The sequence below is a fragment of the Parambassis ranga genome, chromosome 7, assembly GCF_900634625.1.
Source record: "Parambassis ranga chromosome 7, fParRan2.1, whole genome shotgun sequence".
Taxonomy (NCBI): domain Eukaryota; kingdom Metazoa; phylum Chordata; class Actinopteri; family Ambassidae; genus Parambassis; species Parambassis ranga.
In genome coordinates this window covers 11,368,551-11,389,468 of record NC_041028.1, presented here as the reverse complement: position 1 = coordinate 11,389,468, position 20,918 = coordinate 11,368,551, and the positions used below count along the sequence as shown (strand labels likewise).

The window sequence follows — 20,918 nt, the reverse complement described above, 5'->3', positions numbered from 1 at the left end:
CCCGGATCCTCTTAGTACCTGCTTTCCAATGGAAAGGACATCACAGTGTTTAATGCCATTGCAGTACTCTCTAGTCTCATTCCTGTTATAGTATTTCCTCCTAACATGCTAAATAATAGTTCTTCAACCCCACAAACATACACAGCAGTACTTCCAGGGTCTCATTCAGAATTATACCAAGACCATTAGCTATTGTTTAAGTTTAAGTTCCTTACCCAATGTTTGGGATAGAGGATTGTATTCTGTTGTTGTTTGTTTGTTTTTGTTTTTAAATCCAGGTTACTGTGAAGCATCCCTTAAAGCTTAGATTCTTATTTTTAAGTTGAGACCAGTGAAGGAGGCAGCCTGTCCTGTCTGTGAAAAAAAGACAGAGCGGTAACTTTGAAGGAGGCTGTGTGTTTGGCTGCAGTTTTAGGTTTTTAGGTTAAATATGTAAAGTGAAAGTCTTCAAGCATTTCACTGGTAACCCGACAGTGGATGAATAAAAGAAATGGCTTATTCAAGAAATCAATCCTTCGTTCTCACTTTTGGTAAACCATGTCTGGAAACCTAATATTCTGAACACACACATGACATGTGGTCAATCTTCTGAGCTTCGTCACACAGCCTGAACAGACAGAGAGAGAGAGAGAGAGAACAGTAAAAAGGGAAAGAAAGAAAGCCGGATGAAGTGAACGTTGTTTTAACTAACTCACTTGGCCTCAGAATAATGGATGATCTCTCAGAACTGCGCCATAATATATAGGGTATACGACTGTGCATTAAAGTAATTATAGTCTCAGTCCTTTCATTGATCATTCCTCTGTAGTCACACCAGCTCTTTAATGGCCTCATAGCCATGAATATTAGATACACTTCCCTCCACCACACAGCGCAAATATGATGAGCCAGCCCAACGCGGCAGTAAGGAAACAAACACAGCACTGTGTGAGTACCTGTCTGGATTTCATATAGAAAGAAACAGAAAGTAACTGCAGTAGTTGTAGTTTCAGGGAGACAATCATGTTATGCTTGCCTACAGATAAAGAAAGTTTCCGGGATAATCCTACAGATAACGTTATTTATGATCATTGTCCCTCTTTGCTGTTACTGTTTACTATTTGTTTGTGTGCTCTCTGCTTTTATGTAATGGGTGCATGGATTTCAGTCAAATAATAGTGTATTCTCCTGAGATTATTTTCAATGTGAGCATAGTAACAGAGATTCTGGGTTACAACCCATTATGTCTGGGAGAGTGAGAGAGAGAGAGAGGTGAGGGAGGAAGAGGAGGGTGTGACAGAGACACAAGCAAAGAGCAGAGAGAGTTACTCTGCACACAGTTTAGAATCAAGCTCTTCGAATGTAATTTTCCTCACATCGCTGCTTGTAATTTCACTGACACCTCTGTCTGTCTGCAGTCTGTGAGTGTTGGACTCCCAAACAACATTCCGCCTGTTTTCACTGGTATATTGGACGATGCTTTGACCGAGGGTGCTGCATACAGCTTTTTTCTTAGAAATGTGTGAGCAGGTTGGACTTTTCCTCCACATTTCTAAGAATTGTACATATTTGTGTAGAGAGCTAACGGGTGGTAGTGTTGGAAGAAGCTGTGCGGGTGTCTTTAACGCACAGAAAGGGACATGGCGGGGGACCTTGTGGTTGGTGTGCTCTATAATGTATTACTACCTCTGCTCCTGCTGGTTGGTGAGTTGGTCTTCGTTTTCATTCATGTATACTACTGTTGCCAGAAATTACATTTCTGTCTCTATCCAGAAATTATAATCTAGTTCTATTATACTAGAGAGAACGCAGAAATCTCTACATCCAATATTTTTCAAAACTCATTGACTCATGTGCAGCTGCTGGCTGAAGCAGAGAAACTTGGTTATTTTTTAACATATCTTTTAACATAACACACAACTATGCTTTTACATAGATCCATAGAGAGCGAACTACGTACAATCAAATAAACTACTAAGCTGATTATGTTGATAAATTATGCAACCATATATCCAGAACTCTGCCTATTGTTATGCAAAAAAGTGAAAATAACTACAAGCGCGCTTTTTTGAGCTTCTCTAACTTCTTAGTGTGAAAAGTAACATAAGAAGAATAATGTTTTTCTGATTTTTATTTGTGTCTATTAGACACATCAGTTTTAGATTAAGAAGTATGAATCATAGTAATGAGTTTCCCTGTTTATTAAGTAATGGAAAAATGATACAATTATTCATTTGATGAATTCTACATGGACAAATTTTAACTTTGACCATGTCCATCGAACTCATTGGCTTTTTTCCTCTTTATTTCAGCTTCTTCTTTCCGCTACAATGGCCTATCAGTGGTATATTTCCTGTTTTTGCTCACCGTGCCTCTGTTACCAAACCCCAGCCTGGTTACCATGAAAGGTGAGAGACATGACCATATGTAAGATTTTACATGTCTTGAGTCAAATGCTGTACTTAGTGTAGTTTAAAGAATTTAAAAAAATAGTATAATGTTTCTCACCGTGGATGAGCGGAGTGGATTCTGTTACTTCTCTGTCTTACTGGAATTATTTGTTCTGATTAAACAGTCATAGTATCATCAGGCCTGGGTGTGTCAAGCTACAACCAGTCAGTCTGATGCAGTTCATGTTAAGAAGAAAGAAATCAAAATGTGGATAAATACTTTTTCACAGAACAAAACACCCAGTGTGCATTGAATAAAAGGCAGAAATTAAGTTTTTCTAGATGCAGGTTAAGCAGAATGTGTGTGTACCATCTTAGTATTGATCACTCTGATGGATTAAAGCATCTTTACCCCTCCCTCAAAGTACTTTGTAAAGGGGAAGCGGTCAGAATGGTCAAATCAATTATACATAGCCTGGTAATTACAGCAAGGAATTAAAAGACGAGATGTCAGCATTTTGACAGCATTGTCTGTTCCCCTCTCACCCCTCCTCCCATCTAAAAACTGTTTGTTTCAGCTTCATGGATCCCAGCTGTCTTCCCCTCTCTAATATAATCTCTCCTCAGACTAAGTGCTGAAGGCTGTGTGCATCTGGCGTGTGTGGATCATGCGTATTTGTGCATCCACCTATGCTTGGGAGAGTGTGTATGTGTGTGTGTGTGATTACGAACAGTACCTTCCTCATCAGGAAGCAGAGAGGTTTAAGTGAGATGATGCTTTTAGTAAAAAAACCTGGACATCAACAACACATTTGCTGATTCAGCTAATGTTAAGCTACATCAGCTATTATTGCACACTGTCTTCAATCTTTTGATTGTACACGTTTTTAAAAGGTTTTATTTATTTCCATTTACAAAGTTTGTTGCAGCATTTATTTAAAAACCATAACTGAATGTGATGAGTTTACAAAAGTAAGGATATGTATCAGTCTTTCACTGTTGTGTGCTCTTTCTCTGTAGGTAAAACGGGTCAGTTCCTGCGGCTCATCATCTACACCAGTATGACTTTTCTGACCCTGCAGTGCTTCATGCAGATTCCCTTTGCCTACATTCCTCCACAAGGTGAAGGCACTTCTCTCTGTAGGAATAGAGCTATAAATATCCAGAAATGCACAGTTACTGTGTTTGACCTTTTATATATTTCTTTAACAGTAAGCGGCATCTGGGATAATGTTCTCTACCATTTGGGTATTACAAGGTATACACACACATCTTTCAGGATTTTGTTAACCTTAGTGGTTAAGTTATTGTCACCTGTCTTAGCAAATGCAGTGTTTCTGGCAAGAATGAAGAAATCAAACTTGTCATAATGCTTCCAGATTCAGCCTGGTTGACCCTGGAAATGTAGTGCGTCTCCTGGTGCCAGACATCGGCCTCCTCTTCTCTTCTCTGTTCATACTGAGGCTGTGCAAAACACTGCTGCGCCCAGTGCCCCAAGTCAGCCTCCATGAAAATGGAATCCCGCCCTCTGACCCTGAGGTAACCACGCACTCTTCAATTCCATGAATCAAATAATGCACGCAGTGGTACCAGGCCACTTAGTTCATTGTTCTTGCAGGACGTGGAAACCTCTGACACAGAGACAGACGGAGAAAGTGCCACAGAGGGGTCGTCTTTTGACAGCTCAGATCAAACTACAGTGCCAGTGCAGTCGGGTCCGCCACAATTTGTCCAGAAGCTGATAGTGTTTGCAGCTGGACTGAGGCTGTTGCTGTCAGCAATCATGAACACAGCAGGAAAGGTGGTGGTGACTCTACTGCTTGGGCTGGCAGGTAAGATACACAAAGTGTTGTGTACATACACGGGCAGTGGACCTTTAAAGTAACCGACTCTTGTCCTCTTGGCTTTTCATCTTCCATGTCTGTGTGCTCAGGTATCACGCTGCCCTCCCTCACCTCAGCAGTGTATTTTGGGGTGTTTCTGGCCCTGGTGTGGTGGTGGATATTCAGCCGTTCCATCAGCAGTCTACTCTTCAGCTCTCTCTGTGTGATGATGGCCATCTTCAGCGGTGGACATCTGTTGGCTCTGTACCTCTATCAGCTACCCCTGTCCCAACAGCTTGTGCCACCAAATGATATCTATGCCAGGTACAGGAGTGTTCAGAAACTCGGATTCACCTTTAGTCTTGTTCTTGTCACTACACTTTCTCCTCTCATTCTTCCTGTGTATTTTCATTATGCATGCATTCCCAGGTTGTTTGGAATGACAGGAGTGATCAGAACCACCACTTCAGACCCACACTCTCTTGGTCTGCACCCACACGTCAGCTGGCCTGATTTCATCAACCCTTTGGTGCTTCTGCTCCTCTACTACACACTGGTGGCCCTGCTGCACAGATGGGTTCACATCACAGAGGAGGTTTGGAATAATGCTTAGAGGCAGAACATGGTTCAGCTGTTGCTTTGCAAATGTATTATCATTCCCTGGTGGGTTTTTGTTCCTGTTGTCATACTATTCAATCACTCACTCACTCATCACAATACATGAAAACATATCTTCGGCAGCACCCTAGCCCATGTGTAAGGGAACACTTTGTATATTGAATAGTATGACAAAAAAACTGGTTGCTATTCAGACAGTATTACATTTCCTGCCAGGCTTTTAATAGCTGTTGTGCTTCTCAGGATATTGCTGATGGTGAAGAACCTGAGAGCCCAGTAGAAAGTCCAGAGGCTCCTCCAAGCTTCTCCAGGGTCATGTACATCTCAGGAGATAGGCATGAGGTAATAGGAATATTTCTATTGCCACTGGGCATCAATCAAAGTTTTACTGCTGCCTCACTTGTTCATTATAAACTCTGGATTTTCTCCCTTTTCAGCTTTTAAGCAGTACTGATGATGAAACATATCTACCTGATGAGGTAAGTTGTTTTCAGTCAGAAAATAAGGAAGGTCTGTTGTTATTCACTGTGAATTATGGGACTGGTGTGCACTCCTTTGGTTTACCACCTACGTGTTGCCTTAACTTGAAGTATGATGTGTTCTCTTCCTTCAGCCAATGATTTTAATGACCGAAGATTCTTGGCAAAATGTCCACAGCAACAATCTTCTGTTAGAAGGCACAGACTACACAAACTGCTACCCTCCATCAAATCACCAAGGCTCATCACCACATGGTAATCAATTCTTTAAATACTAATTAACTAGAACACACCAAAGCATTTTCAGCATTATAGATGTATACTTTGTCACTTTCATGCCAGAGACAGAAGGCAAGGGAGAAATAGAGGAGAGGATTGACGACCCAGAGGATCAGACAGAAACTTCACCCGCCCCCTTAGGCCCAAGTGGTCTGGTCATCTTTGGACAGCTGGTGCAGAAACACAGCTACGTCAGCGCTCTCATCATCATGATGGTAAAGTACAAATACTAATACAGATTAATGAGGGCTTTGACTTGGCACTGTGCAAGTAATAACATTGGTTATTATAATTAAAAGGGAAAAAACATTTGTGGTGACGGAACCAGAAAAGTTTTTGTTGTGTTTGGAGCTGGACATGATCTTCTTCTGCATAATTCCATTGCTGACAAATTTGGCATAGTAATTATTATGTTTTGACATCATATTGGTTCTATTAGATTTGGAGTATTACGTACAACAACTGGCTGACATTTGCCATGCTTGTGTGGTCCTGCATAATTTGGATGATGCGAGACCGCCGGCGGTATGCCATGATGTCGGCCCCTTTCCTCGCCATCTATGGCACCGTCCTGGTGGTGCTGGGCTTCTTGAGTGGGTGGCGTCTGAGCCGGGCTGAGCTATATCCCGGTCTGCCTCCCACTGTTATAATGGATTTTGACCTGAACAGCTATCACCCTGCACCATGCGTCCACCTCGGAGCAAAGGTGAGGCAGGGTACGGGGTTAACAAACAGGGACTGACACTTCTTCAACTTGTGAGAAAAAGACAGAAAACAGATAAACAAATATCGCAACATGTTAGAGGTATTAATGTATACCGGTTACTGTGTGTTTTGCAGGTCTTCTACAGCTTCAGCTTCTGGTTGATGTTTCGTCAGCAGCTGAAGGAGAGACAGGAGGAGCAGAGCACGAAGGAAGAATCTCTTGATGAAGTCAAAGTTGTGCCACGTAATTTATGTTTAGATTGCTTTTCCAATGACCATGACATCTGTGAGAAGATAACATTTAGTTTGTAGTCATGTATATAATATAAAGCACATCCCAGTTCTTCATCCTATTAATGTTTCAAAGAATGAAAGTCTCTTTTCTTCTGTGTCTCTGTTCCTTACTTTTTCGTCCTTTCTCCATTTTCCTGAACCTTTGACTCCATGAATCCTTCAGCAGAGGAAAATCAGCCTTCGCCTCTCGTAGCGATGCTGATCTCAGGAGTGAAAGGGCTGCTAGTGAAATACTGGATCCTCTTCTGCTGCTCCATGTTCTTTGTGGTCAGCTTCTCTGGAAAGGTAAAGACATGAAGTGGGACATGTCAGATGCAAATAAGACACTTTACAAAAACATTACTCAACATAATAATGGACTTTATCTAAATTCACCACAATGTCTCTCACTCAGGTGGTTGTCTACAAAATCCTCTACATTGTTCTCTTTCTCTTCTGTGTTGTTCTCTACCAGGTTAGTATCAGTTTATATCTAAAAACAGTCTGTAATACAGTCAGTGCAGGTTACACACCAATTTAAAATAGGTTAGTTGAATATTTGCTTGTCAGGTTGCTACCTAGCTGATTTGGTAGCTGGCTGTTAGCATTATTAGCTGAGTAGTTAATTGACAATTATCGATGTGAAAATTGACTATTATACATATGTGTAGTGTTTGGCTACTGCACAGATAGAACTAGTATTAGAGCAGATAGAAATGTGAGATTGTCTGAATGATGGAATTGCGTGGGCCAAAAAGGAAAATCCACTTCTATAGTGGTTTTGTGACGCATGAAGCTGCTATAATTTCAGGTTCATCTTACACACTAATGCGTTGACCCCTAAATTATTGTTGGTGAATCGTTCAGCTGTTTGTGCATGTAAGATTCAGAATAAAAGCGGCTCTACAAATGCACACACAAACAGACTATCATCAACATTGTTTTCCAGTTAAAAGTATTGATTATGACTATAAGCACATACAAAGCCATTTTTTTGTAGCCGTTTCCCTAGTTTTTCTTCCCCATATTATGTTTCTGCTGACCTTTTAGAAAGACGGTAGGCACTTACAGGAAGGCCTAATGGCTGTGGAGATGACATAAGACAACATTATTTGTCTATTTGGACAAAATCACCAACACCGCAGTGCTTTACATGCAATGTGGGTGGAGGCAGGAAAGCACCACTGTCATTCACAGTGTTTGAAATGCAGTGTTGCTGCTGTATTTTACAATGTATGTTCAGGCTTCCTTTCTTTCTTGAGGCCAACATCTGTAGAGAAAAGGTGGTTTACACTCATGTTCTCTTCCCTCAGGTCCGCTATGATGTGTGGCGTCGGCTCCTGAAGACATTCTGGGGCGTGGTGGTTGGTTACTCCATGGTGGTGTTGATAGCCATCTACATGTACCAGTTCAGAAGTGTTTCTGGGCTGTTCAGGCAGATTATGGGCATGTCAGAGGAAGGGTGAGTTTCACATTAACCACATCGATTAATATTTTTATTTTATTTCTGCAAGTCTTTTCGTCCCTCAAGCCAGAAACTTCTTTGAATCTGGTGAATTCTGTTAGACCTCATGTCAGCATACATGGGGTCATTGTATGGTTTCCTTCTCTGTTGCCTAGTCTTCGTGACCTGGGTTTGGAGCGATACGACACAGTGGAGCTGTTTGCACGCATTCTGCTTCCTGCTGCATTCCTATTGGCTTGTATCCTCCAACTGCATTACTTCAACTCAGACTTCCTGACTCTCACTGATCTGGATAATGTACCTGTCAGAGAGTCTTCCAGGTGAGGCATCAGAATGTGTAAAATATTCCACACATCTCTGTATGTTTGACTCATTAAATCGTCTCCGCCTCCAGAGAGGAAGAGCTCAGAGGTTCAGTCAGTGTGATATCTGACATGTAAGTACTCCTTCATAAATGTCTTGTTAAACTCACATTGCAGGTTCTGCTGCAAAGACAATTGCATCTGACTGCATCTCACCCAGTTCTTTTTAACGACAGTAGATACTTAGGGTTTATTTCATGTGGTGAGAATAATTGGTCCTATTTGGGTTATTTTAGAATAGCTTACCACTTATTAATTATTTAGGAAAAAATTGCTTTGCTTTGCTTTATTTGTAAGACTCACTGCAATATTCACATTTAATTTCAGCATTAAGGAAAACATTGAACAGTTACAGAAAAGGTAAGAGCCCTGATCTCTCTTTTTTCTTAGCTTAATGGCTCAGCATTAATCTCTCTCTCTGTGGTGGGTGGCAGACTTGTAAAGGAGCAGATCGGGAGTATGAAAAGTCAGGAGACTCTGAACAGCATCGGACTGCAGACCTCCTCAGAGAAAGTAGCTGACGAACAGGAGGGCACAACAGAAAGTACAGCCAAGGGTGCAGGTTGTTAAGTCGATTCTTTCTGGATTTTCCTTTGTGTGTTGCGCTCTCCGTCTGTCAAGTCTTCTTTGCTATCTGAGGTGAACATATGCTAATATATTATGATGTCTGATGTTGTTTCTTTTCCTCTCAGAAACTGTGGAAAGCAGTAGTGAGAACAAGTGGATTGTGATTGTGGACCGAGCGAGCCTGCTGTTCATTCAGGCTCTGTTGTGGCTTCAGAGACTCCAGGACCTGAGCTGGAGACTGCTGGAGCTCCACAGCCTCAAAATTGTGTCCTCTGGCATCATCTGGGTGTCACTGCAAGAGGTTGGATCTGCAAGTGCATGTCAGATGTGCATGTGTGTACAAGTTTGCATGGAAATGTGTAGAAATTCCTATTTCCACTGATGTATTTAAGTCTGAATTCCACAGATTTTAATTTATTTGGCATGAACAAATGTTATTTCCATTTCCACAGGTTTCATTGATGAACTCACTTTTCCTGGTTCTATGGGTGTTGGCCCTACCAGTTCCACAGTATCGACCATTAGCATCCAGCATCTCTGCTGTGTGGGCCTGTGTCATGGTAGTATGCAAGATGTTTTACCAGCTCAAAGTCATCAAACCTCCTGATTACTCCTCAAATTGCACTGCTGTGAGTTCATTTGGGGTAAATGTTTTGCATGTGTGTATTTACAGCCTGTACCTTTTTTGCGTTTTTGGTATTTTATATTATATAAAATATAACAAGTATGTAAGGATGGATAACAAACTGTATAACACAGGCTGTGCGTTGTCAGGTTTTGGCATTGTGTCATAATTAAGCACTTTGATTACACGTTTCTACTCACAGTTGCTTTTATTGTGTCTCTCAGGGCTTGTTACCCTCCAACAGCTCAGGCCTAGATGATGACGCAGAGCTGAGGGGAAACATGGCAGAGCTGCTCAGCAGGTCTATCCTCTATCTCGAGCCTGTTGACCCTGTGTACTGGTGTGGAGCACTGTCCAAGTGTGAGGGCAGGATCCTCCCTTGTCTGAGGGTACAATACAACTTCTGGTGTCTTTGCGTCACTATTTTATATCATCAATATTCACATAATGCTAACTGAGCCTGTCAGTGCCGGGTTGATTTTGGTGTCGGTTTGGTGTTGTGTTGTAGAACCACCTGATGGTGCTCGGGCTGCTTGTGTTTGAAGCGACTGTCCATCGGCACCAGCTTTATTACCGTCTCCATAACAGCCTGAAGCCTCCTCCCTTCAGCATCATCTTCCAGGGCATTACGAGGCAGCACCTGGATCATGGTGTCTTGCCCTGCATCAAGTACTTCATCAACTTTTGTTTCTACAAATTTGGACTTGAGGTACCTTTTGTGCAGTGTTTGGGATGGTCTGTGTGTATGTGCATGTTCTTCCTGCCACTCACTTTTGAATATGCCCACACTTTCCAGATAAGTTTAATAGTAGCTGTAAACGTGATTGGTCAGAGGATGGATTTCTACGCCCTGCTCCATTCCTGCACCTTACTTGCTGTACTGTCACGGCGACGCAGGAAGGCTATTGGAGAAGTGTGGCCCAAATACTGCTACTTTACAGCAGGGCTCATGGTCCTCCAGTACCTGTTGTGCATTGGCATCCCTCCTGCTCTATGTGTTGGTATGGGATTTTTTGGGTTTTTGTATTAATAACTGTAAGAGAATGTGATATTATAAAGTAAACACATGTATTTTAAAACCTTTGCTGTTCTTTTTATTCTGTTTTTGGCAGACTACCCCTGGAGAACAGCATTTCAACCTTTGACCTCAAACGTTATTAAGTGGTTTTATCTACCTGACTTTGCAATGAGACCCAATCCTTCCTTCATATTCTGTGAGTTCTGTTCTTTTCTCTTCTCTCTCTGTGTCCACCTCTGTTGACACCCGTCTATGTTCTCCTCTCTGCAGATGACCACCTCCTGCTGCTCTGCTCATCTCTGCAGTGGCAGGTGTTTGAGGAAGAGAACCGAGCAGCAGTACGTCTTCTGGCTGGAGACAATGTTGAGATTAGCCGCAGCTTAGATCCTTGCTCCTTCAACCACATACCTGTTGACAACTTCCTCCACTGCAGGTCCGTAGCCCTAATTGCATGCAAAGTCAGAGATTGTATCCTTTTTGAATTGAGATAGCTATCCTGGGCTTTTGTAGGTAAATGTTAAAAATGTATAATTTTACTAATCAAAACATTCCTAGGTTCCTAGGTGGTGCTCTATGTTGTACTAGTCCAAATCTGAAGTGTGGTATTTGTAATAGTTGTAATAGCAGTCATCTTCGTCTGTTGAGCCTGTAGGTTAACGCACAGAACTGGGACTCCATTTCTGTGGTTTGTGGTTATTTTAGGAGCATTAAGGGTTTCAGTTAGTTCATTCATTTATGTCCTGAAAGCTGCTCTGGTAAATTGAAAGTGCTGGATAAGCACTCATGAATATTTTTGATTTTCCTGAGCCTTTGTTTCATTTCCCAGTCTTACTGTAAGTCTCTAGTAAATGTGTCATACTGAAAACAATGAGAAGATTTTAAATAATCTGTTTTGTCTCCAGGTGCTACCTCGACATGGTGAAAGTGTTTGTTTTCAGTTATTTCTTCTGGCTGGTGCTCTGTCTCATTTTCATCACTGGCACCACACGGATCAATATTTTCTGTCTGGGCTACCTGGTGGCCTGTTTCTACTTCATGTTGTTCGGAGGCAGCGTGTTGATGCAGCCAGTCAGATACATCCTGCGCCTGTGGGACTGGCTCATTGGGTACACCTGCTTTGTGATAGCCATGAAGAACCTTCTCTCTGTAAGTTACCATAAAGAAGGGAAGCTTCTGTCTTCAAACGTAGAGAAGATTGAAGCAAGGCGTCTCTTGAAGACTTTTCGCTGCTCATCCAAGCAGCTTGGTTGAGCAGCAAAACATCTTCAAGAAAACTCTACAAGTCCTACTTGCTTCAATCTTCTCTACGTATTATGACCTGGATGACTGAGAATCTTCATCAACTTCTGTTTTCAAACCATATCAAATTGTTGTTCTTATCCATACGTATCTGTCCTCAGCTTGGTTCTTGTGCCTACCTGGACAGCCTGCTGAAGAACAGCTGCTGGTTAATTCAGGCCTTCAGCATGGTCTGTACCATCAAAGGCTATGATGTCCGTAAGTGTAACTGTCTGGTATGACCGTTGAAGAATATGAAACAGAGCTGGAAGAGAAACTCGTTGAGCATCTGTTCATATTAACTGTTTAATAAGAAAAAATATGTAAACTTATTACCTCTGACCTGTGTGTGTCTCGCTCAGCTGATCCTGATGATGAGTGTGAGCTACCAGAGGGTGAGGCCGGCATCGTCTGGGATGCGATCTGTTTCACGGTTCTCCTGGCACAGAGGAGGGTCTTCCTCAGCTACTACTTCCTCTATGTGGTGTCTGAACTCAAGTCCTCTAAAATACTAGCCTCCAGGTGTGTACTCCTGCAAAAACTCCTATTTATGTTCATCTGAAGTGAACTATTCTAACAACAGTTGCTGTAAATTAACATTAATGTCTATGTTTTTTTAGGGGTGCCGAGCTGTTCGAAGCCAAAGTGAAGAAGCTGGTAGCAGCCAGACTGGAGATGGAGAAGAAATCTGTGCAGACGCTAAAGAAACAGTAAAACATAATATTTCTATCCTTACAGATGGTCACAGCCCACTGCGATTTCTCATATCCCATTTAGTTTTTCTTGAAAAGAGTAAGACTATTCCTCCCTCTCCTTCAAGGATGGAGAAAATCAAATCAAAACAGAAGGGTCAACCAGCAAACAAAGCTGGAGCTACTGCTGATCAGGTGACACAAGGTAACATAAACGCATCTATCTCATTATGTTATGATTTGAGATACTGTAAAATAACAAATCTGGCAAACTGTATTATTAGACGATGATGAGAAGGCAAAGGCAGATGCAGGAAAATGGTGGAAACCTTGGGTCTCTCAGCCAGGAGGTGAGCCACAGTATCACACAATGTTAAAAGAGAGTGACAGTCAAAGGGCTACAGCTGTTGTACTGGAGCAGAGGCTCAGCAGTACACATGCTGTTTTAATAAGTTCTATATGTCTTATAAGTTCTGCTTCTTTCAGTGGAAAACAATTGTGGCTACCACCTGTTTGAGAGTGACAGTGAGGAGGAGGAGGAGGACGAAGTTGTAGAGAACAAAGAGGAGGAAAAGCCACCAAAGAAGAAATCAGCTTTCCAGGTGAGAGCCAGAACACCTGAGACCAAAATGGAAAAAACTATTAGAGGTTTTAGATATGTTTAAGGATATGAGTATATCTATGAAAAGTAAACACTGAGAGTTTTGTGGTATGATGTGTATCTGTTTGTTTGATATTCCAGCTGGCCTATGAAGCCTGGGTCACCAGCTCTAAGAAGGCTCTGAAGGACCTGAAGAAGGAGAAGAAAAAAATAAAAAAAGAGGAGAAGAAGATGGCAAAGAGAGAGCTACAGAGACAGCAAGGTGGCAACACACCATGTGGAACCTAGCACGCAATCCATTAATCGCACCATTGTCGCTAGTCATAAAACTTTTTTAGAGGCATTTCATCAGTGCCTGGGCACCATGAACATTGCTTGAAACAAGCTGGTTATTGGTATGAAATGATTTCATAATGAAATCTTTATTTCAGGCATTGAGAGAGCAGACTCAAGTGAGGATGAACTGGAGGAAAGCACTGCGGAGGAGGAGGGAGAGGAGGAAAAAGGTACGACACAAGTACACTGCCAAATATTTCAGGTGTAGCCTAATAAAAATGACTAAAAGTTTTTGCTCTAACTTTTCGTCACCTTTCAGAAAACATCCTCCTCCGTGTCATTAACACGTTAAAGTTCAGCTGGGTGTTTATTCAGTCTCTTGCTGATGACGTGATAGAAGGTCTGAACTCCTTCTGTAAAGACAGCCTGGACATTTCCAGAGTGCTGCGCTTTGAGCGAGCACTACTCAACCAACAGCAAAAGAAGGTGGGAAGAAACAATCTAAACAAAACATCAGAAATGCATGGTTTGAATAAAATGTTGTGCAAATGGCTTTGGTGTGTTTACTGGTTCTGCAGGGCAAAGAGGTGAGTCAGGAGAGTGTGAAGAAGTTTTATGAAAACTGGATGTCCCGTCAGAACACACTGTCCTCTCAAGACAATCTTGATGAGTCCCTACCTACTCCCACCACGCCCCCCATCCCCTCCTCACACCACACTTACACTAAGCTGAAGAATCAACCATCCAAACTGTCCTGGGCCAGCAGTGTTTCCAGGTAGCTTGCAGTGTGAGGTCTGACAAATTCAGACACTGGTTTAATTTTTGCATCTAGGTTGTGTTCAACTGACCTGTCCTCTTTCACCTTTAGCTGTATGACTGATGAAACAATGCTGGGATCCCGGCAGCCAACGCAGGAGGAGCTGGATGAGCCGGATGAGCCTCCTGCTGTGCCGCCTGCTGCTGACCAGCTGAGACGGAGACTCCTGAAAGAGGCCAACATTGACCTGACGTCCTTTGATACTGATGAACCAAGGTGAAGGAATGAGAGATCATCACAATAAAAACTTCTAAACAAAGATTTATTAAAACGTCTATTAAACATGAAGCTTAAGTATTTAATATAAAAATCATGTTTGTTTTAAATAGTCTTGAAGGTGGCACCTCTCCAAAGGAACACCATGAACAGACAGAGGTGTATGATGATACAGAGGGTGAAAGGAAATGTGAGCAAGAACAAGAGGACCAAGAGAAGAAAGAACCACAGGGGGATCCTGAGGAGAAGATAGACCACATGGACGAGGAAACACAGCACAGTGAAGAGGGTGACTGTGCTCATTACCCAGAATGCACCTCACTAGATCTCAGAGAGACTGATGATGAGAATAGTCCCCCAGAGTCCCCCAGACCTCTGAGTGAAGAAACGAGGAACCTCACTGCCAGCGAGCTGCTGCTCAATAAGTAAGTAGACACAAACATCATAGTATCTAAAAAGCTGCTAGATTTCCTTATAACTCCTTAATTTCTTTTGTTCTTCTGTTTCCCCTCATGCTTCTTAAAGTATGTTTGAAAATGACGAGATCTCAGAGTCGGATAAGTTTTTTGTGACGTTGCCGAGACCATTGAAGCTGTCGTTTGCCCTTTACAACACCATGGTGTCCAAGTCAGAGATGCTGTGCTACTTTGTCATCATCCTCAACCACATCGTGTCGGCCTCCTTCCTCTCCCTCATCCTGCCCATTCTCATATTCCTCTGGGCCATGCTATCTGTGCCTCGGCCAACCAAACGCTTCTGGATGACAGCTATAATATACACTGAAGTAGGTTGTTCTGGCATGATTATTGCAATAAATCCAAGTGGCCAAGAAAGAACCTAAGCTTAATCTCCTTGTGACAGTTACTCATTATTTTAGCTGTTAGTATGGTGTATCTCTTCTAACTGTCGTCCTCTGTTCGTTTCAGCTGACTGTTGTGGTAAAGTACTTCTTCCAGTTCGGTTTCTTCCCCTGGACCACCTCTGCCTACCGCGGCATCAATGCTGAGCGACCCTTTGCCCTGCCCAACATCATCGGAGTGGAGAAGAAAGACGGCTATGTCCTCTTTGACCTTATTCAGCTGCTTGCTCTGTTTTTTCACCGATCTATTCTCAAGGTAACCTAAAATGTATCATTAAAATATACGTTACCATTCTTTCCCTTACATCCAATAAAAAATAAATAATCTTATAGATTTGTCAACAGGCACAGATATACAAGGCTGCTAGGCTATTTTAAAAGACTTGGTCATCCAGACTAGATGATTGATTTGTTATAACAGATAAATAAATAAGACTCAGTGTAAAGCAAAAACAGAGCATCAGGAAAACATACCTGAAGTTAAGGAAGAGAGGAGAGACTGGATTACAGTGAATCCTACCACAGCACTGTAAAAGACTAAATGCATTTTAAAAAATTAACATCCTGTATGAACATCCAGTGCCACGGCCTGTGGGACAACAAGGAGGTTGAGATGCCTGATTTCTTCAAGAAGCTAAAGAAGAAGGTGGACAAGAAAAAGATGACAGGAGATAAGACGGTCAACAAGGACCAACCTCCACGCCGCCTGAGGTTCCTCCCCCTCCAGGCCTCCACCACCTCACTGTTCTGCAGAAAAAGAGGCGACTCTGCAGAATCTAATGGTGAATATCTGTTGTCTTTTCTGTATTCTATTATTTGTTCTTATTTTTGATGATTGCCACATTGCTGATTGTTTTTTTTCATTTCTTTGTTTACTGGAGAGGTGAAGCCCAAGAAGCAGAACAGCAGGAGAAAGAAACGGCAACGGCACGAGACGCCACTAACCAGGAAGCAGAGGATCAGACAACAGATCAGAGAGAGGATGCTGCAAATCAAAGCTGCCACCATAGAAGTGTGCGCAGATTTGTTTGTTTGTGATGCCTGCGTGTGTGCTTTTTGAAATTTTTGTGGTTTGAGTATTCTCTCTCTTTTTTGTCTGCAGAGCTCTTCACATCTACTTACCTATTAGGCAGTTTTTCTATGACATCATCCATCCAGACTACAGTCCTGTGTGCGATGTTTACGCACTCATGTTTCTCATTGATGTAGTCAACTTCATTGTTACCATATATGGATACTGGGCTTTTGGGGTAAAGACTACACATACATATACATATTACAACTGTAGATCAGATTATAAAGGGTCTTATATTAAATGTGGTTATTGTCTCTTTGTAGAAATACTCAGCAGTTGCTGACATCACAGAGTCTCTGTCAGAGGACCAGGTTCCAGAGGCCTTTCTGGTCATGCTGCTCATCCAGTTTGGCACCATGATAGTGGACCGGGCCCTGTATCTGAAAAAATCACTGCTAGGAAAATGTGTTTTCCAGGTGGTCCTGGTGTTTGGGATACACTTCTGGATGTTCTTCATCCTCCCTGGGGTCACAGAAAGGTCAGAGTTTAGGACACAACACAGTTTAAAGCTTCTGTGTAATTAGACTTCTTATCAAGATCACACAAACCAGAAGAAAGCATTCAGATATGACCTGGGGCAGTAAAATCAGCTACATTTATCCGTCTTTGTTGCAGGAGGTTCAACAGGAACCCAATTGCTCAGCTGTGGTACTTTGTAAAGTGCATCTACTTCGGTCTGTCTGCCTACCAGATCAAATGTGGCTACCCAAACCGCATTCTGGGCAACTTCCTGACTAAGAACTACAACTATCTGAACCTCTTCCTCTTCCAAGGGTATTAAAACAGTTGTGGTACTTCAAACAATACATTTTATTACAACCTGCAACACTTGCAATATCAATACAGAATGTTGTTATATAATAGGTGGATTTTGGAAAAAGATACTTCAGAGTTTCTTCATCATCATTGTTGTTCTCTTCTCTTTTAGTTTCCGGATGGTTCCCTTTCTGACGGAGCTGAGGGCTGTGATGGATTGGGTTTGGACTGACACAACTCTGTCTCTCTCCAGTTGGATTTGTGTTGAAGACATCTATGCAAACATATTTGTACTCAAGTGCTGGAGGGAGTCTGAGAAAGTAAGTGCTGCTCTTATACTTGTCTCTGCATTTATAATGGTGATTAATGAGTCACTGGTCTGTGACAGCAGAGCAGATCAATTATACATCTTTACATTTTTGTTCACATGCATGAATGATTTAGCTGGTGCAGTAGTTTTATTTTCAGTCTAGTGAATCATTTTAGGTAAGAGCTAATTTATTGGTAATGTTTCCAGAAATACCCCCACCCTCCTGGGCAGAAGAAGAAGAAGGTGGTGAAATATGGGATGGGTGGATTCATCATCTTTGCTCTCATCAGCATCATATGGTTCCCACTCCTCTTCATGTCACTGGTCCAGTCAGCAGCTGGTGTTACCAATCAGCCCGTGGATGTCTCCATCCAGCTCAGCATTGCAGGATACGAGGTCGGGACTGCTATAAATACATCTTCTTTTTATTATTTTATTAAAAAAACATTCATACTTGGCTTAGCTGTTTGCCTTTATTATCATCATGTTTTCCCTTTGCCAGCAACAGCTCACTTTGATAGCATTATTATTTATAGATTTCTTTATAGAATTATGGAGCAGAAATTAGTTCTATTTTGGATGTTTTTATGTGATTAGCTACATGTATTTATTTTCTGTGTGTTTTTTTACAGCCTCTGTTCACTATGAGTGCCCAGGAGCAGAACTTGGTTCCATACACAGAAGCAGGATTCAACAAAATCACCAACGTGTTTGCTACTCATCCAGTGAGACACATTTTATTTTACTGTAAAACACAGCAATGTGCAGGGACAACAGTCAGTGTAACTGTACAACCATCATTAGAAATGTCCACAGCTGTTTGGGATGCATGTGAACTAGTTGTTTTTTTCAGTTGACACTCTCACTCTAGCATCACAACATCTGCTGGCCACACTGATAGCAAATGTACTACAGACACAATCAGACTTTTCAATCCAAGTTGAATCAGGAGGCAGAGGCGCTGTTCTTATTTTAGTCAGAGACTCATCAATAATGAAAACCTCAACAGTCACCTGGAATTTCACAATAAGTCCTTGGACTCAAAGTGTGGCAGGGAGGAAGTGACTGATGTCGGTTTTTCAATATAAAAGCCCTAAATTACTTACAGGACATTTCTGAGGGGCTTCATAAAAACATTATTTTTGTTTAAATGATCAACCTTTTCATCTTTTAAGCTTCAGATACAATTTCATCCTTAAACACTTCACAAGGCATTGCTCTATTCCATTTACATCAATTCAGCTCAGATGTCAGCATTTCCAGCAATGCAGAGCAGATCATTGTGCATGCAGCAAATGCATTTTCTACTAAGTTTATTAGAAGGTTTTCCTGTGCCCCTGTTATCATTAGTCATGTTAATGACCTGCTGAATGACACAGTGACTGTTTTAATTATGTTATAGACATGTCTGATATTACACCATTACATTGCAACAACATTTACTGAAATAACGGTGGAAACCTAATCCCACTCTCTCTCTCTCTGCCAGTCTGCTATGCAGTTCATAATGAACTATGAAGCAGAGGACATTGTTGTTGCTAAGATCAAGAGTGATGCCAGTCTGCTGTGGAGCATCAGCCCAGCAAGTCGAGCTGCCATGATACAGGAACTCAGCAACTCCTCTCACATATACATAACCTTACGCTGGACGCTGCTCAGGTTTGTTTGGGTCCTGTTGTTATCAAGTTGGTTCGCTGGGACCAGTCCAGGATACATCTTACACTACGCTTCTTTTCTTTCTGTTTCATGTCCACTTCCACATATTTATATCCTGAAAAGTGCATCATGACATCATGCCATTTTTCCTTCTTCAGAAATGCGTCAATATCAATGAATGTAGAGTCAGTGGGAGAACACACTGTGAAGTATGATGACGAAGCCCTGAGGGAAGGGATAGTCCACATGCTCAAAGGCAACAGCAGCAAACCTGTGTAAGTTTCAGTCATCTGACCACCATCTGGATTTCTGCTTTCAGCTGTAGAATAATTAAAGAGAACAGCTTCATTCAAAAACATATATACATACATATATCCAAAACATGCTATTCTTCTAAAACAAGTGTTAAATTGTGTTTGATTTTTTTTTGTCATGTAGGATCATAAATTCTCTGCTGCCAAAGTTCATCAGGGGTCCCAAAGGACCAGAGTCCAAAATGGCAACAAGGATGAAAGTGGGTTAGTTACTTTTTATTATACCTTGATCTAATATAATAATAATACCCAGAAGAATCCATATTGTCTGTCCTTATGGTTTCATTTTGAGTTTATATCTGCTCTTTTTTAACTTTCCCTTCAGAGCTGTCGGACCGGGACCAGACACTTGCTTTCTTCAGGCCCATGTCAGTCAAACTTCAACAAGTCAATGGGACGTCTGAGAAAGAGGCAGACCAGTGGTGGGTGGTGGAGGAGTGCTCCCCTGTTCTCACACCCGCTGAGCTCAAGTGTCACAGCATAGAGATAGTTGTGATAAGTGACAAAGTCAGCCCCTCCAGTCTGGGCTTTCTCGCAGGACATGGGTGGGTAGTAGGACACCTTTCCTGCATTCTGTTAGGAAATCTTAAGATTTTCCTGGCTTGTAAAAAGAAGTATTATCAAGACTAAATTGTACCCTGTTCACTTTTTGTTCTCCACAGCATCGTGGGCCTGTATATGTCAGTGGTGCTTGTTATAGGAAAATTTGTCAGAGAATTCTTCAACGGGATTTCCAGATCCATCATGTTTGAAGAGCTGCCGTGCGTGGACAGAGTCCTGAAGCTCTGCACAGACATTTTTGTGGTCAGGGAGACAGGAGAGATGGAGCTGGAGGAGACACTGTTTGAGAAACTCATCTTCCTCTACCGATCACCAGAGACTATGATCAAGATGACCAGAGAGAAGAAAGACAGCTAAGGCTTAGTGGCATACAAGTGGGGTCCTGTCAATACAGGGAGTCTGGGTGTCCGCATTAAGCCTGTCACTCAAAATTAATGTATTTAAGCAAATAAAACAGCAAAAATGCAACCTCAAGATTATTAGATGAACCAGGGCTCTCACATGGATTACTAATCTCTGCTGCTAACTTTGCCAGTTTAATGGACAAGGCAGAGAATTTCTTAGTGAACAAAAATACACATATGAATATTGAATAATTATTTTATTCATGAGAGATTTGCCATTTGAATTCCTTGAAAAAAGGAATACATTTTAAGCAATTTCCCCCTGGGATTAATAAGTATTTCTGATTCTGAAATCATACCAAATAATGTTAAAAATAACTTGGAAGGCACACACAGGCCAGTTATTTATTCAATTTCAATCCTTCTGGGTAATGCATGCATTTGTTTTGGATTCAGATGTAAACATGACATCCTATTGTTAAAGCTGCTACAGTTCTGTAAATTCTGTTTCTGTCCATGGCTATTTAGACTATGGCATAAGTTATTGTAAAATTAAAAAATTGTTAGACAAATGTTTTGT

At 41.7% G+C, this 20,918-nt stretch overlaps 1 protein-coding gene across 1 annotated transcript; it reads left to right on the top strand.

The window, feature by feature from the left end:
* The first annotated feature begins 1,554 nt into the window (after positions 1-1,554).
* On the top strand, positions 1,555-20,916 carry LOC114439043 (piezo-type mechanosensitive ion channel component 2). Its single transcript, XM_028410761.1, has 56 exons — positions 1,555-1,683; positions 2,292-2,387; positions 3,390-3,491; positions 3,582-3,627; positions 3,749-3,908; positions 3,988-4,201; positions 4,303-4,516; positions 4,622-4,799; positions 5,054-5,152; positions 5,248-5,289; positions 5,424-5,544; positions 5,632-5,783; positions 6,008-6,274; positions 6,409-6,517; positions 6,731-6,852; positions 6,962-7,021; positions 7,860-8,008; positions 8,167-8,331; positions 8,406-8,447; positions 8,701-8,733; positions 8,808-8,929; positions 9,066-9,241; positions 9,393-9,569; positions 9,790-9,954; positions 10,074-10,274; positions 10,362-10,566; positions 10,678-10,779; positions 10,854-11,016; positions 11,486-11,729; positions 11,984-12,080; positions 12,224-12,383; positions 12,482-12,571; positions 12,682-12,758; positions 12,838-12,903; positions 13,040-13,155; positions 13,296-13,416; positions 13,586-13,660; positions 13,750-13,916; positions 14,009-14,205; positions 14,299-14,463; positions 14,577-14,888; positions 14,989-15,247; positions 15,390-15,578; positions 15,903-16,104; positions 16,204-16,336; positions 16,425-16,572; positions 16,661-16,875; positions 17,013-17,171; positions 17,326-17,473; positions 17,671-17,859; positions 18,096-18,188; positions 18,953-19,122; positions 19,278-19,394; positions 19,558-19,637; positions 19,759-19,978; positions 20,096-20,916. Exons 1-56 carry the CDS (start codon positions 1,620-1,622, stop codon positions 20,349-20,351), a joined length of 8,211 nt encoding a protein of 2,736 aa, XP_028266562.1. The 5' UTR covers positions 1,555-1,619; the 3' UTR covers positions 20,352-20,916.
* Positions 20,917-20,918: the final 2 nt, after the last annotated feature.

Bases quoted from the DNA above. Each gene is read 5' to 3' on its own strand.
- LOC114439043 (XM_028410761.1), top strand. From the start codon at position 1,620: ATGGCGGGGGACCTTGTGGTTGGTGTGCTCTATAATGTATTACTACCT. The intron at 10,567-10,677 runs GTATGGGATTTT...TGTTTTTGGCAG, and splicing joins CCCTCCTGCTCTATGTGTTG to ACTACCCCTGGAGAACAGCA. The intron at 14,206-14,298 runs GTAGCTTGCAGT...TTTCACCTTTAG, and splicing joins TGGGCCAGCAGTGTTTCCAG to CTGTATGACTGATGAAACAA.